Source organism: Mchenga conophoros, linkage group LG6, assembly GCF_057382185.1.
Source record: "Mchenga conophoros isolate Kocher_MC1m ecotype Shallow Benthic linkage group LG6, M_conophoros_male_GT1.1, whole genome shotgun sequence".
In the NCBI taxonomy this organism is placed as follows: Eukaryota; Metazoa; Chordata; class Actinopteri; order Cichliformes; family Cichlidae; genus Mchenga; species Mchenga conophoros.
The window spans coordinates 44,323,334-44,340,619 of record NC_140531.1 but is presented as its reverse complement, the minus strand read 5'-3'; the positions used below and the strand labels follow the sequence as shown (position 1 = coordinate 44,340,619).

Sequence of the window (17,286 nt, the reverse complement as noted above, 5' to 3'; positions counted from 1 at the left end):
TTGAACGGCGTTTTTTACGGCGTTCTCTGCCAGCTGTAACGGCGTTTAAAACGGCGTTTTATTGAAATTATGCAGGGCACTCCCCATGGTTCCCTCATCCAATTACTTTCAACTCATTTCACCCAATCAAAGAAGAGGAAGTGCAGACCACACTAATGCATCACCGATTCACCTTGCTGCTAAGTGATTGCCTATTCAGTACCAGTGCTTGTCACAGTATTCACTTGTATTATAATCCCACTATGCATTTTGATGTGTTTAAGGCATGATCGAGCAAACAAACGACAGAATACTTTTTCTGAAACCTTAACTGTGTTACCTGTTATGGCAGCTAACAGGTAATGAGCAGAGCTAGCTCTGCTCATTTCTGAGCTTCTTTCTTATTTTCCTCTTTACTTCTCTTAACCTTTAACTTATGTTTTAGCAATCAGATCCTGCCATCTTGCATTACCGCTTCGTGCTAGTTATGTTGACTTTTCTCTTCTTTTGTCTCCACTTTTTTCACCCGTGTTTGGACACTCGGCGCATGGCTCCTTTGTTTACATTAGGGATCAGCTGTTAGCGCTGCGCCCTGCAGCTGCGCTACCGGCAGACATACCCTACATCCCCAGTGAGGGAAGAAACGGGGGTGATGTCTCCCGAGGACACCTCACACACCTTCTCTCCTTCCTGTAATCACTTTAAATGTGAGATCGCTCCCTGATATGATTGAGGAGCTAATGACGCTAACCCGGTCACAGTGGCAGTATCCCGGCACTGCCCGGTACTCCCTCTGTGAGTAGGCTGCCCGGCTTCCAGCTGCTGCGGGCGGACAAGACGAGAGACAGCGGTGAGAGGAAAGGAGGGGGGCTGGCAGTGTTTGTTAAAGACGGTTGTGGTATCTCTGGGCACATCGCTGTGAAAGAACAACTCTGCAACACAGACATTGCGCTATTAGCCGTTAGCATCCGTGGAGGTAGCCTGTGACTCTCTGTGGTCCGCAGACTGCAAACGCAATCTCCGAGAGCTCTTCTTCTAATATCAGGGGACTTTAATCATGTCTCGCTGGACTCCACACTGCCCACCTTCACCCAGTATGTGACCTGCCCCCACCGTAGGCAATAAAACATTGTACTTAATGTATGCCAATGAAAAAGTGGCATACAGTTCATCAGCTCCCCCTGCCCAGGGAAGATCGGATCGTAACCGAGTGCGTCTTGTCCCTGTGTGTGCAGCCCTTACTGTGCAGGGAGCCACTAATCACCCACGCAGTGCAGAGATGGTCCGCGGAGGGCATATAAATAAATAATAAAAGCAAGTAAATGACAGTATGCTCTTTCTGAAACAAACGGAGACCTTAACTTTTATCAAAATACCGTTTTACTCAGTTTAAAGTAATACCACTGTATAATAGCCTTCAAATTTAATAATGTTAACAGTATCTCAGGAATATTTTTGCCCTTTCAACATGCATTAAAAAAATAGATATACAGTTTTGAATCAGACCTGTATGTACGTTTTCTCAAAATTGACGTAAATAAGTAATCTCAAGAACCTGAAATAATAGTTTCCCACGTAAACTGGAGATGTCCTTGTCAATGTCATCAGAGTACTGTGGATGTCTTACACGAATTTGAAACATAAAACCAGAGTGGCACATGACAGTGTTGCACATAACATAACTAGTTTATATGACATGAAGTTATAAAAAAAAAAAAGAATCCATGTAACTTGGTAATGGCTTCTTTCTGATAACTGTCGGCTGCAGTGTGCATTATCTTGACAAAAGTATAAGATACTGAACCCACTGATATGATGTGGTGGAGGAGCACAAATACCTGGACACCCACATATATACATTTGCTGAACTGGAAGATCAAAACAGAAGCTGTACACAAGCAGTGTATGGGCAGGCTATTTTTTGTGAGCAAGCTTGTGCAGCGCACTTTGATGTGTTCTTCTTGGATCAGGAGAGCAAGCTCTGTGATTGGCTGCACTTCGGAAGCTGTGGTGGAGAGGAAGTGAGTGAACAAACTGCCATGCATCATGGATATTCCTCTCAATCCACCTCACCAGGTACTTCTCTAAAAGTGTGACTCAGGTCTGTTGCCCCAAAGGATACAGGAAATGTTAGATATTTTAGTATTTTGGGAGCATGTACTGAATACCTTTTTTGATGATATTATACAAAGGACCCTGTTTCTGCAATGCCCTTTGTTTGAACTTCATCTCCTCTTGCTGCGACCCCACAGGCAACTTCCTTTGGCCTGCTGGTCTGGAAAATCCAACAGTTCATCTATATGTAAAGAAGGCACTTAAACTGGAACAGGCATAGCTGCGTTGATCCTGCTGTGGTATAGTGGGACAGTGCATTCCTCGAGTGCACATCAAGTTTGCAGCCTGCTAAAGATCACACACCATTGATTATGTGCCTTTAGGTATATATGGTTAAACATTTCCTAATGCAAATAACTACATGCAGTATTCTACCATGTGCAAACTTATATCACTAAAGGATTCTAACTGTCTAGTGTTTAATGGACCTGTCAAAAGTATGTTGAGATTATAGAAGGCCCCTTTCAGAGCTAGGGGGAACTTCCTTATATGGTTGTAACTTGTAACTTGAAACTTGTTGACACACTTTTACCCTTCTGCCTATAAAAACCCTGCACAGAAGAATAAACTTTGAGTTGATTTTGGGAAAGCAACCTGAAGCAGTCTCTGTATCATTTTGTTCTCCCAGGCTACTCCCGGCGCTGTAACTAACCCGCTGAACGGCATACCTGAGCTTACTTTGAATAATTAATCTTATACAAAACTCTGCTTATCGCTGCCCACGTCTCGAAGGAAACTCGATCCACGGATGACCCGGAAGGAGAGATTTCTTTCAGGAAATGCACTGATTTCCATGACAGAATTCACAACAACACAGACACAGGTCGGTTCTTTGAAACGGGCGTTTATTACTTGGGCCTTCTCTCCTTGGCTTCACCATCACCAGTACGCCGATACACCATGAGAACTGGTCACAAGCGAACAGTACAAATCAATTAGCAACTTTAGAGTACACATATTAAGTCCAAACACAAATAACAACATTTCTCAAATGACAAATACCTCGTTGGCTGCTTGTCCTGAAAAGAGGTCCTTAAGTCCTTGTGTTGCTTTTTCTTTTAGTAAACTTTTAACTTAAAATCGCTTCATGAGAGACATCTGCTCCCTCGCAGTCCATGCAAAGTCTCGTGTACTCTCGTTAAGGGTATTCTCACGAGACACTAGCTCTTACACTTTACACATGTACATTTCAAATAAAGACATTTCAACACAAACTATATATATATTCATGATATTATGTAACTTATTATAAATCAGTCATCTACATCATGAAATCCACACAGAACATTTTAACAGCATTTACACCACTACTCAATGGTACATAGTAAACACGTATCATAACTTTTCACATTATATGTATCCAGTCACCTAGATATTTTGAAGTCTTTCCACTTGCTGCTATTATGTTTCAGTCATTAATTGAACTGTCTCAGTGATATGTGGAGTCCAGAAAGTATATTAAGCCAGTGATGAGCTCAATACCATGACTCCCTCTGGTGCCACTTAGTGGATTAAACAGTTCTACCACTTGCTCCATCACCATTCCGTCCAGAGTAAATTCAATGTCTGGCACAGTAATCCTCTCAGGCCAGTCGACCAGCAATCCCAGCTCATCTGTACCATGAGCAGCAGCACCACCACCAGAATCTGCACCTGAGCCCTGAGCAGCAGTCGTCTCACTCTCAGTGGCTGTCACACCACCATCAGCTGTCCCACCAATAGTCCCATCAGCAGCAGCTGCTCTGGTCTGAAAGATGTCCTGCATGGCAGTTGAGGCTCGGCCCTGTTGCTGGAGGCTGCCTCGGACAAAAATCTGTAATGGGCTCAAGTGTCTCTCTGTCCGCAAGCCATGATTGTTCCACTGTTGAGTGAAGTCTTTCAAATCTCTGTTGATCCTTGGGAGATAGATGTAATGGAGAGCCCAAAGGTGCATTTCATTGTCAATGTCAATGATGCCTTCCTCCTCCAGGTGGTGAAATAAATCACAGTACACATTGGTCATTCCTCGCCACAGATCACCCCAGAGCCTCTCAATTCTCTGATTATGGGTACTCCTTCCTCTTAGGGCACTTCCACGATCAAAGCCTCTGAAAATGTTCATCATCAGGCAGACAGCATTGTTTTCCCCTCCTCTGTCTGTCCGGACCCTCGAGGGTACACCATAGGATACCACGGCTCTGATGAAACTTGATAAAACAGTACTGCTACGGTTGTTGTTTGAGGCATGAAGGAAGACCACAAGACGACTGTATCCATCAATAGCCCCATGAATGACTATCCTCCACCTAAAACAGTGGTCCATAAGAAGAAAAATCTTATTTCTGCTTTGTTATTGAAACAATGGAAACACACACTCTTAATTGATTTACATGGCACTATTGCATGTCAAGTTTGTCTGTACGTTGCTTGCGATGTCTGTGTTCTCTCATTTTCCCCTTTAAACATAACCAGTTGTGTTAGAGGACTGCCCATCACAGGGCCTGGCTCTATTGGATGTGTCTTACTGTTCAACAGTTATATTTGATGTAATGCTGAATTTCACTTTGGTCAAAATAGGTGTTCAACAAATCAGTGTGCTTGGTTACCTTATCAGCTTGTGATTTCCATCAATGTGCCACAATGAGTTTGGACCTGCAACCTGATATGTTCTTCGTTCTGGTCTCCGCAAAACTGCTCTTATGGCAGCTGCTCCAGGATTTATCCGTAGCATGCTTGCTCGAACCCTCCTTCGCTGTACACGTAGTCCACGTACTCGCAGGGAGGCTCTGACAGCCTCAGGACCAATTTGTTCATTGCCAGCGACAATGTCCTGCACATGTTCATCCAGCGCACTGTCAGTCAGTTCCGCATACATTGATGCACGGGTGAAATTATACTGTCTGAAATCAGACAAAAAGAACACGAGTATTTTATCACTGCCATAACAACACACATCATTACTTGACTAGTTAGTGCACATTCAAATATACTAATTTTTACAATTTCACAATACCATTTAATTTGAATAAACAGTGGGTGTGTGTCACAAAAGAACTGAAAGTCACACTGGTTTCAAAAGTCACTGACCGCAGACGTCTTCGAATTGTACGAAGTGAAACATTCAAAATATCAGCCATCTGAGGTGCAGTGAATCCACATGACTTCAGGAATGAAAGCTGTTCCCGAGTGATAAGGTAAAGGGATCTGCCTCTACCTCTGTTGAAAACCACTGGTGCCTGGTATCCAAAAGAGCCTGAAAATATATAAGCGTTTGGTGTATTTGGAAAATAGGTTAAGACAGAGTCATAATTTATTTCACACTTTTGATCAGTCAAGGAATCGACACAATATGTGCTTACCTTGTTGGCCATGCTGAGTAGACAGTTCGACCTCCTGAATCAATTCAGCCAAGTCACGCAGAAGTTGATCTGCTGCAGTTACACTGATCAGTCTTCCTCTTGCCCACCGAAGGCTTCTCTGCATTGTCTCCAACCTCAAAGACATCAAAAAATTACTTCTTAATTCATGTTATATTTTCAGGCCATATTCCCCTTAAACATTTTATGCAAGTTAAAATGTTAAATGTTTTCCATCATGCTTTCATCATACCTCCTTAACGCTAACTGTAGCACATCTGGCCCAACATCGTCCATCAGCAGCCGCCGTGTACAGTCATTATGAATGTTCTTGCACCTTGAGATGAAAATCCTCCAGGCCATACTTTGTACTGTGATTCTACAAAGACAAAAATTTAAATTATTGCTTTCAACAGGTTTATATATTTAAATAAATCAAAAAATTTCATGTTAGTCTTCTGAAAATTGTGACTGAGCACTTTTGGAAACACTATGTCATCACTAAGTATTGGGACTGTGAACAGTTACAGAATGCATCTGAAATAAATGTCACATTCTAACAGGTTATAGTTCTGTTAATAGAGCTTTTGAATCTACGTTTCATACATATTCCTATCTTTAATAGCAGTATGTCAACGATGTCAACCAATATTTTCATATTTCAAACACACACCCAAGTTAAAAATTTGAATCTCCGCATCTTCTACTCAGCAGATCTGAAAAATCATTTTTGATAATGTTCCGATTCCATTGTCAAATGTTCCCATCCATGTTATTCATCTTTGTTTATTTTAAATGCTGTCATTAGTTTTTTTTTTCCAACTAATTACCAAAATGAACATGGTCTACATTGTTTTGCTCACTTAAATAAAACGACATTTTTGTATTGTACCCTGGGTTCATGAAGACCATGCTGTCTTTTAACTTTATTATTTCTTTTCTGCATATACTGACTGTTCTTTATTCATTTCTCTACTTTCTCCTCTCTTCTTCTTCAGTCAAGTTTAACGGCAGCTTGCATCCACTTTCTCCTCTCAATTCCGCTGAGATTAATTCCCGCTCTACTGTACAAGACTTGTGAATGGTTACCTGGAGGGATGTACCACTGTGAGAGGGGTGATACGGAACAGTCCAGGTGATCGCTGCTTTAATTTACCGGTCAGATATACCTAAATTGCACGTCGACATAGCTAGTGAACTGTAACTAGACCATAAATCAGTGATAACAAAAGAACATTCAATCTACTTTCTCCGGTACTTTATAGAAAAAAAATCAACATCAATTCAATGTCGGCTTTCTATCTGGGGTGGCAGTGCAGTAACGTGTAGCCTAATCCGGCTAATGTAACAAGTGATATAAAACCGTATTTTAAATAATATAAAGTGGCTAAACGGAGTACCATATTAAAGACCTTATTAACATGCCTCACCTAAAATGGCATGTTGGCAACATTCCTAACGGACAAAGGTTAGCATGACTTGTCTGTGAAGGTTCTCAGCATGACTTTTTTTTCGCTTACTACAATACAAAGCTAACATATAACATGTGCTTAAAAGGACAAAGCAATGTTTTTGAATCATCGCTTAGCTTTTAGTTAGCAAAGACGAACAATAATTGAGATTAACTAGGGTACTTACGGTGTTTTTTGTTGGCGCAGAGATTTCGCATGCATTCATCTGTATGTAGTTTGTCGCACATAGCTTGATTGAGACAACACAAATATGAGGTTGACTGTGATTGGTTAACACAAATTCTGATCACAGGTTGTGGTAAGGGGTGGATTAAAAATAAAACACAACCTTCAGTCTTGCTTATCCAATCACAAACAATGTACCTTCTCCCGCCGTACTTTGAATTTTAGGGATGCTATATATATATTTCTGCCAAGCCTTTTGGCGGACTTTTTGGGAACAGTCATGTCCGAACGGAGCGCTGCATTTCGACGGAGAGTCACTGATATCAGAGACAGAATGAATGCCCAATTTAACCGGCTACTGAATCAAGATGACAGTGAAGAGGGGACATCTCTTCTACAAAGGTGAAATGCTTTGGTGGTGGTTACTCTATTGGCAAGCTTTTAGCTTTGCGCCTTTTTTGTTTTTGCAAAAGGAAATAACTTTTACATTTTTAAATAATAAATGGCTCGTTTACTAATTATCTGTTACAATTCAACAACAAATTCTGTAATCATAAATGTCTATCCTAGATTGACGACTTCAAATGACAGTCATTTTAATCCCTGTTATGTGCATTTATGCATAAAGATTTTAGTTTATAAATGTAGCATATCCCATATTTTCAGGGAGCATTTAATTTGCGAGACAATCGAAAAATGCATGCAATAAACACCGATTGAACACTCATTCCTTACTCTGAGTGTGTTGGGTGGTTTTTTTTTCTTTTCTTTTTTTTCTTGGGGGGGGGGGGGGTGGGGGGGTGTCTCTGTGTGATTAGTTTCACTAAAATTATCTCATGGTCTAATGATAGCTTTGGAGTTTTCCGCCAACAGCACGGAGGTGGGCCAGTGCGCAGACCAAGAGGCGGGAGAACCAGACATCGCCAGTTAACGTTTAAGGTGTCAGTACTAAGGAATCCCACACTGACACACTACCGATCTCATAGGGGTAATCAATATTTATATTAATATTAATTATTTGGAGTGATGGGTTTGAAAAATGAGAACTACATCATGGTGTCAGTTGTTTACAAATTGTAGAATTTGGCATTAGATTTTTAGCACCTTTGTAATCTTTATTTCCTTGCACCAATAAGTTGATGTTGAGACACTACAATGTGACAATTTACCCTTTTCCGTTTTTAGGGAAAGCTAATTTGGTTTAAATTTGATTACAGATGCCACTCCTGCTACTCGGGTGGTCGTTCCTGTAAACCTAAATGCAGCTGAATTCAGGCAGGCACTACGGGACAATATTGCAGACATACCCTTGCAGTTCGATCTATGCAAAGTGAATGGACAGCGGCTCATTCTTCCTCTTGAAGAGGAGACGCCCCAAGAAATTAGAGCAAGAAACCTACTGGGTCGCTCCAATCTTTATATCCGTCCAAAGGTATTCAAATGTTCCACTCGGGTGGCTGATATGGCATAATTGTCACTATTACTGTAACTCAGTGGCGCTCCAGTCACCCTAGTATTGTATAAGACATCTTTAACATGTTACTGCTCAGAATAATAAATGCTGTGATTTTCCCCAAAGGATTTGAGACATTCATCTGATCACTATGCCAGATGGCTATGCTTAAATAATGCCCCGCCAATTGATTCACTGTTAATAACAGAAATGCAGTAGAGCAAGCTTCAACTGTGGTCTAACAGTATTTTAGGGTTAGGGTCATTTTGTTCTTGTAATCTTAGTTTCCTGGGTTCTGGCTTTTTCATTGTCTTTTGTTAATGTCCTTAACCTTTCCTTTATTTATTTATTTATTTTTTTCCCCCTCAGTTATCCTAAGTTCTACCTACCCAAAGTGTCACGGTCCTGAGTCTGTGGACTCGTTGTTTTTCTGTTTGTATTAGTTAGCTTTGATTTCATGATGTGTTTTGATTCTCTTGGGTTTGATTTCTGTCGCTAGTATTCCTAACTTCCTAGGTCCTGGGCATTTCTTGTGTTCTCCTTCTTAGGTCGTGGTTCTGTGTTCTGTTAGTATACAGTCGTCTCTGTCAGTGTGTCTCTTGTTCTGTCACCGTATCCCCTAGGTTAGTCCACGTCTGTTCAGTTTCCTGTTTTACTTTGAAAGTCTGTGTACTATGTCAATGTGTTGAGTTTTGCCTCGTCATGTCTGATGAGTCCCAGCTGTGCTCTCCTCCTGTTTCACATTCCCTAATCACCTCAGTATGTATTTAAGCCTTGTGTGTTTCCCTGCCAGTTGGCGCGTTGTCCTCTGTTCTTGTTTGTCATTTGTTGTTCCATTTCTTTTATATTTTAATAATCTGGTGTTTTAGATTACAGAGGCCAATGAGGACTCAACTGGTGGAGAAGTTGTGCAGTCTGAGATGGCAATGTAAGTCTTTGACAACTGCCTTTGGACTGTAGCACTGTGAATGCATTACACCCTCTCATCAACAATATTTACCATATTGCAGTGTGCTGCATGACACCGAGACACCTGACCATAGCAGGCACAATGTACAGGAGCCAGAGGTTATCAGGTAAATGGCACTTTGTTTGTTTATGAGTTGGAATTTTAATCTTAAACTATTGCACAATTTCATTAATTTTTTTGGTAAAAACTAGTTTGGTACAAACTAATTATATCATTATTATAACTTGGATCATTTTGTGTAGTCTAGATCAATAAATATCTGCATTGGGGTCCTCTTCCTGCTATGAAATATTTCTGCTATTCCTTTGCAGTGGTCTGCATGAAAACCATACAGCTCATTCTAGTAGGCATGGTCTCCAGGAACCAGAGGTTAACAGGCAAGTGGTAGTTGTTGAATAACATGCCAAAACTTAAGTGTAAACTGGAACTTATAAAGCACACACTATAGGTAAATAGACACTCAATAAGTACAATATACGGGGTGAGACCAGCGAATATTAAAATTTGAAAGGTTGCATGTATTGAACTGATAACATTTATGTGCTCTGAATATAGACCAATGGTTTAATTGCCTCATTCGGTTTCTGTTTTGCTTTTTCATGTTTTTCAGATTTGTTGATGTCATGATATTGGTATTTTTAATTGCTGAAAATGCATCGATAACACTTTAGTCAGCCTGACCATTCAGACACTTGGAACTAATCACCCAAACTATTCCCAGTAAATGGGCAGTTCCTTATGTTTCACAAAAAAAGGAAAAGAAGACACTGCTGGCCTGTGATAATCTTTTGTGCGCAGGAAAACTGCACTGTCAAAACTTGAAAGTTGCATTTTATAGTTTATTGATCCATTTTGGCAACCAATAACAAGATCCATTTTTGTTCCTTCATGCTGCTTGTCTCTCAAATTAAAAAAACAAACAAACAAACAAAACAAAAGGCCCATCTCAGTGCATGCTGGTCTTATACCAGTCTCTTAAGTTATCAAAAATAGCCCTGAAATTCTTCCTGGCGACTTGATAAGATAAACAACAAAACAATGAAGTGAGCATTAACCTACAAATAAAAAAATGATTAACCCAGAAATAGAAGTAAACTAACAACAAACTTTATATTTTAATATTTTGAAATTTGTTTAAATCCAAATGGCTCCAACAGATGCAATCAAGGACCAAATAATGTGAAATCAGATTCTTTTATCAGATGAGTCATTCCATTTCAGTATGTATACATGATATTAAAAAAATCAAATGCATTTGTTCTGTTTAGGGAAGAGTTTTACATTGACTCTGCAGAGTCAGAAGTATCAGACCTGGATGAGGCTGTCCTGGCTTCCCCTGAACAAAATGACTCGCATGTATGTCTCATGAACAACACTGCCAGAACTGCTGTGTATGTGTTTCATGTAGTCATGACCCTTCTCTCTCTCCCCCCCCCCTCTTCAGGACGAGATGGACCTTGCGACTGTGATGAAAGATTTCCAGGAAACTCATCTTGACACCAGCAATTATTGTGCAATAATAGCCCGACGTAGGAAAATCCTACATAGTGCCTGCATGGCACTTTCAAAGTCATATTTTGCCTGGCATAAATTGCCAAATATTGAATTTGTTGGTGAAATGGCCGATGATTATGGAGGCCCAAGGCGGGAATTTTTTCGGTAACCCATTCCCATCTCTCCCACACAATAATAGAATGCATGAATGTGTTTTTTGTTGTTGCAAAGATGAAATCACAATTTGACTCAATTTTTTTTATTTTTTACTATCTTTTCCTGCAGATTACTTATGGTCGAAACTCAGAATTCCCTAGGGATTTTTGAGGGGAAGCCTGGCAGTCTGTTGTTCAGCTATAGCCAGCAGTTGCTGTCAAGCAACAAGTTTTATACGGCTGGTAAACTGATTGCTTGGTCGATAGCACACAATGGGCCAGGGCCACGGTGTATCAACAGACACCTGTTCTGTATGATGTGTGGCCAGAAGACATCTCTTGATGACTTCGATGTAGAGGTCTTCATGGACGAAGACGTCAAACAGAACATAGAAAAGGTAAAACTGTGTGCATGCTGAGGTGTAATTAAATTCAGTGAAACACAATGCATAGCTTAACTCATCAGTGGAACGTCTCAAAATGTAAGTACACTTAGTGAATGCTTTAAACGTATGTATTTATGGAGGTGCCTAATTTTCAAGGTTTCCAGCTGCAGCACCCCAGAAGACCTGGCAGACTTGAAAAGTCACCTTGGGGACTGGATTGCAGGCTGTGGTATCCCTGACATCTACACTGCCACACTACTTGATGTTAAGAGGATAAGGGGCGAGATTGTATCTCATTTTGCGTTTCACAGGTGAGAATTTGTTAGAAAATTACAAAGTACTTTCCTGGTCAGTGCTCGTCTTCCCATTGTGTTCCCCCCTAATAGTTAACACTTAAACAAATCATCAATCTGCTGAGTTTATATCTGTATTGCAGTTAAGGTGGTGTTTAAATTGACAAAACTTTTTGTTTTGTTTCACAATTTTGCTATGTTGTATGAATTGAGAGTACAATCTGTGGTCAACAGGGTTGCCAGCATGATTCAGCAGTTTGTTGCCGGTATGGACTCGTGTGGTCGGTTCTGGCAAATGGTGAAGAGATGCTGGAAGCAGTTCCTTCCTGTATTTACAAATGCAGGAAATAAACTTACAAGGAACAGCTTCCAGGATCTCTTCACCATTGGATGGAGTCCAGCTGGAAGTAACAGACGTGAAGAAGAGGAAGCAACCATCTTTCAGTGGGAATGGTGGCTTATGGCCATTCAGGGTGAGTACATAGAATACAACACATGTCTTGTTTCTGTTTGAATTGCTTCAGGCATTTAATGTTAAATACAGTGTCCACAATACAAAATACAGACAACTAAATCGAAACAACACTTGGGTGCAATAAAACCTTAGAACTTTGCAAAATCCACCCCTTCTTAGAGCATATGAGGAAGTTTTTGATTATTTTACCTTTTTAGGTGAGGTATTTGAAAGGAAACCACCTACAACAAATATTTTTGGAAGATTATTTCTTTTATCCTCTGTCATCTCTACCAGATCTTGCTTGTTTAGACTGATAGATAGGATGTAATTTGATTTTCATTGTGATTTCTGGTAAAACATTAATTTTATTACATGACCGAAAACTTCTAACACTAAAATATTAAATAGTTATATTACATACTTGTATTTAAAATATGGTAAAATTTATGATTCAATTGTATTAGCACATCTGAGAATTAAGTAAATGGTAAATGGCCTGTATTTGTATAGCGCTTTACTAAAGCAGTCATCCACACATTCACACACTGGTGATGGCAGCTACATTGTAGCCACAGCCACACTGACAGAGGTGAGGCTGCCGGGCACTGGCGCCACCGGGCCCTCTGACCACCACCAGTAGGCAACGGGTAAAGTGTCTCACCCAAGGACACAACGACCGAGACTGTCCGAGCCGGGGCTCGAACCGGCAACCTTCCGATTACAAGACTCAAGACTCTTGAGCCACGATCACCCCCAGTGTTTTTGCAGTGTTTAAGATAGAATAACACAATTTGAAACTTGTCTCCCTTTGAGACAAAGGTCATTTGTTAATTAGATGCACTGCCTAACTAGAACCTTCAGGTATTACGTTGACTATAACGAAACCTCCTGTATATTAGTGTCTTAGAGTAATCGAGTGGTGCAATGACAACACCCACGCAAATGTGACATCACTAGAAAGCCAATGTACTCTTGCAAGGACAGAATGAATAACTTCTTTAAAAAAAATACACATTGCATAAACAGTCCTTGACATATAGGTCTGACTCGGAGGACAAAATTAATTTCCTGTCTTAGCAGGGCAGGATTGCTTCGAGTAATTTTTTTTTTTTTTTTTTTTTAATGCAATGCTTTGCAATAATTGTTTTGCCTAACAACCTGTTTTTGACTCCAAAATAGTCATTAACGCAACTGTTCTACTATGCAGTCAGTGTAACTGATTATAAATCTACACATTGCACCTTATTTAACACTTGTATGTATTTTAACAGAGCGAGAGGTGGACCACACATTTGAAGAGCTCCTCGTCTTTATAACTGGGGCTGACTTACTTCCACCACTGGGGTTCCCACAGTCCTGCAACATCGACTTCTACGATCAGGAGTCAGGGATGCGGCGTATCCCGTACACATCAACGTGCAGCTTATCCCTGTATCTCCCAAGAGGTGTTGCAGATGAAGATCAATTCAAAGATCTTATGAATGATGCCTTAAAAGGATCCCTGGGATTTGGAAAGGTGTAGCTGCATACATGAACTGATGCTGGGAAGCTGTGGTTAAAACCTGTGGGCTTTTGGGATGAAGTTCTTATTGTAAATGTTCTTAAAGGGGATTGCTCCTGGCACTCAGGCTTCTTAAAGATTTTACATTTTAAAGGTGTTTTTACAAATGACTGTTCATTGTGTATATAGTTATATTTATAGTCCAGTTAAGACAACTAGGGTATTCATGCATCAAGCTATGCAAAATAAGTGGTGTTCAGAAAGTTTCCAGGAAATAGTTCAAATGACAATTCATCTAGAAATATTCTTTTGAAATATTGTTGTTTATGTTCAATTATAGTACACTGCATAGAGTGGTTTTTGTTTTTTATTTTCAAGATGTACAAGAGATGCCAGACAAACTTTGAACTAAAAGACACTGACTTTTGTAAAATAAAATATTGTAATGTCAGTTCTCATGGTGTCTTGTCTATTTAAAAATTAAATTTGAGGCTTACCTGTTACTGTCAAATACTGGTATTGGGTTCCATTGACGAGGGCTATGTAGTACAATTATGTGCTTAAGTCAAGGTAAAAGGTTAAATGAATTTACCCTCATTGTTCTCAAACCAAGAACTGAAGAATCAATCTCAACTCAGAATTAAAAGTTACGAATTAATTTTACTGGTTTCGAGAACAAAGCAGTTTTAACAAACTGACTTTAAGCTCCGGCGTTAACTCTGAGATTGACACCTGGCCTTTCACTATAACCTGGTTAAAAATCAATTATGTAATTGTGGTAGACTTATGTAAGAGGCTGTAAAGCTTTTTTGTAAAAAAAAAAAAAGAATCACGTCAAGATGATGAACACTGGTATTAAAATTATATTTTATACATAAGGCAATAACTGTAATTACCAAAGTAAAAATGATTTGTTAGACTCAGTTTGTTGGTGAACGATGCTTAAAAAGTGTGTAGCAATTTGGACAGTATATCCAGTGATTGCTTTGCTTTTTCTATGGTCACGGCTTACCTACTTTATTACAGTCATTTGGCTGTACGTGAAAATATATTTAGCTAAAGTTCCTTCTGCTTGTTTAGGTTTATCTCTGTGTTATAGGTTCATTCAGCCCAACCTCAGGAAACTTGTCTGCTTTCCTACTGTCATCTCTACAAGCCTAAAAACAATTTTAAAAGAGGCTATACACATGACATTTTTTCTACTTAATTTACTCGTGTGTGCCATACAGAGGGAAATATCTCAATCAGAATCGCATTTATTGGAAAAGTATATGCGCAAACACATACAAGGAATTTGGTTCCATTTGAGGGCATCTTTCAAGCACAAAAAAGTAAAACACAATCCATATATGTGTATGGACATGCATAAATACACACGCACACAGGTGTATAAACTAACAATATAATACACAATCTAATTCTTTTACACAGAAATTACAGGATTACAGAAGTTGATACCAAAGAGTGCAGTTGCAGTCTAGCAGTGTGACAGTTTAACCACTTAGGAGGGAGATGGCGGGGGAAAGAATTTTGATCAAAGTTAATGTCTCCACTTATTTCGAAAAGAAAAAAGTGGTATTACTTTAAACTGAGTAAAACGGTATTTTGATAAAAGTTAAGGTCTCCGTTTGTTTCAGAAAGAGCATACTGTCATTTACTTGCTTTTATTATTTATTTATATGCCCTCCGCGGACCATCTCTGCACTGCGTGGGTGATTAGTGGCTCCCTGCACAGTAAGGGCTGCACACACAGGGACAAGACGCACTCGGTTACGATCCGATCTTCCCTGGGCAGGGGGAGCTGATGAACTGTATGCCACTTTTTCATTGGCATACATTAAGTACAATGTTTTATTGCCTACGGTGGGGGCAGGTCACATACTGGGTGAAGGTGGGCAGTGTGGAGTCCAGCGAGACATGATTAAAGTCCCCTGATATTAGAAGAAGAGCTCTCGGAGATTGCGTTTGCAGTCTGCGGACCACAGAGAGTCACAGGCTACCTCCACGGATGCTAACGGCTAATAGCGCAATGTCTGTGTTGCAGAGTTGTTCTTTCACAGCGATGTGCCCAGAGATACCACAACCGTCTTTAACAAACACTGCCAGCCCCCCTCCTTTCCTCTCACCGCTGTCTCTCGTCTTGTCCGCCCGCAGCAGCTGGAAGCCGGGCAGCCTACTCACAGAGGGAGTACCGGGCAGTGCCGGGATACTGCCACTGTGACCGGGTTAGCGTCATTAGCTCCTCAATCATATCAGGGAGCGATCTCACATTTAAAGTGATTACAGGAAGGAGAGAAGGTGTGTGAGGTGTCCTCGGGAGACATCACCCCCGTTTCTTCCCTCACTGGGGATGTAGGGTATGTCTGCCGGTAGCGCAGCTGCAGGGCGCAGCGCTAACAGCTGATCCCTAATGTAAACAAAGGAGCCATGCGCCGAGTGTCCAAACACGGGTGAAAAAAGTGGAGACAAAAGAAGAGAAAAGTCAACATAACTAGCACGAAGCGGTAATGCAAGATGGCAGGATCTGATTGCTAAAACATAAGTTAAAGGTTAAGAGAAGTAAAGAGGAAAATAAGAAAGAAGCTCAGAAATGAGCAGAGCTAGCTCTGCTCATTACCTGTTAGCTGCCATAACAGGTAACACAGTTAAGGTTTCAGAAAAAGTATTCTGTCGTTTGTTTGCTCGATCATGCCTTAAACACATCAAAATGCATAGTGGGATTATAATACAAGTGAATACTGTGACAAGCACTGGTACTGAATAGGCAATCACTTAGCAGCAAGGTGAATCGGTGATGCATTAGTGTGGTCTGCACTTCCTCTTCTTTGATTGGGTGAAATGAGTTGAAAGTAATTGGATGAGGGAACCATGGGGAGTGCCCTGCATAATTTCAATAAAACGCCGTTTTAAACGCCGTTACAGCTGGCAGAGAACGCCGTAAAAAACGCCGTTCAAAGATGCATAAAAACGGCGTTTTGTGCCGAGTAGCGTAAAAAACGGCGTTTCCGTCTGTCTTTGAACGCCGCTTTTTACGTCACTCGGATGGTGCGTTCAGGGCGCCATCCGAGCGGCGGAAAAAGCGGCGTTTGTCGGAACAGAACGCCGTTTTTTTCGGCGTTTTGAAAAATTAAACGGCGTTTTTTACGCCATTTCTTAACCAAACGGGTTAGGAAAGTGGCGAATTTTGGCACTAATGGCTTGCCATAGTTAACGAGTTACTGCGCATCGCCCCATGCGTGGGGCTGGACGGCGTCAACGTGCTAACGAGCTAAACATGCTAACGAGCTAACAGCGCTAACCCTAAAATCCTTTCATTCTCTCAAAAGTTGATAGCGCGCCTTATGTATGAATTCTGGTTGTGCTTGATGGCCGCGAACCGATTTTATGTGGTACACGGCGCTCAGCAATCTGTCACAAATGTTTGAGTACGACTTTGGTAAGCTACGGAGCTGCACCGCTTAATAGATTGTCGGCGCATTACGGCTACCGAGGAGCTTCGTGGAGTGATACG

General features: G+C 40.7%; 2 protein-coding genes across 3 annotated transcripts; one reads left to right on the top strand and one right to left on the bottom strand.

Annotated features, from left to right (window-relative positions):
* Nucleotides 1-2,937: 2,937 nt before the first annotated feature.
* On the bottom strand, nucleotides 2,938-7,109 carry LOC146573483 (uncharacterized). The gene is made up of 6 exons (XM_085278383.1): nucleotides 7,068-7,109; nucleotides 5,683-5,808; nucleotides 5,433-5,566; nucleotides 5,161-5,326; nucleotides 4,680-4,973; nucleotides 2,938-4,379 (listed from the first exon to the last, which is right to left on the bottom strand). Exons 1-6 carry the CDS (start codon nucleotides 7,100-7,102, stop codon nucleotides 3,524-3,526), a joined length of 1,611 nt encoding a protein of 536 aa, XP_085134509.1. The 5' UTR covers nucleotides 7,103-7,109; the 3' UTR covers nucleotides 2,938-3,523.
* Nucleotides 4,524-14,226, top strand: LOC146573482 (putative E3 ubiquitin-protein ligase HERC4). 2 transcript variants are annotated; one of them, XM_085278381.1, is made up of 12 exons: nucleotides 4,524-7,468; nucleotides 7,918-8,054; nucleotides 8,284-8,498; nucleotides 9,389-9,447; nucleotides 9,530-9,595; nucleotides 9,801-9,866; nucleotides 10,758-10,845; nucleotides 10,934-11,148; nucleotides 11,269-11,536; nucleotides 11,681-11,835; nucleotides 12,052-12,290; nucleotides 13,546-14,226. In XM_085278381.1, exons 1-12 carry the CDS (start codon nucleotides 7,347-7,349, stop codon nucleotides 13,794-13,796), a joined length of 1,881 nt encoding a protein of 626 aa, XP_085134507.1. In that variant the 5' UTR covers nucleotides 4,524-7,346; the 3' UTR covers nucleotides 13,797-14,226. The 2 variants fall into 2 exon arrangements, with proteins under 2 accessions (XP_085134507.1, XP_085134508.1); XM_085278382.1 differs by having other exon boundaries at nucleotides 4,536-6,564.
* The last annotated feature ends 3,060 nt before the right edge of the window (nucleotides 14,227-17,286 follow it).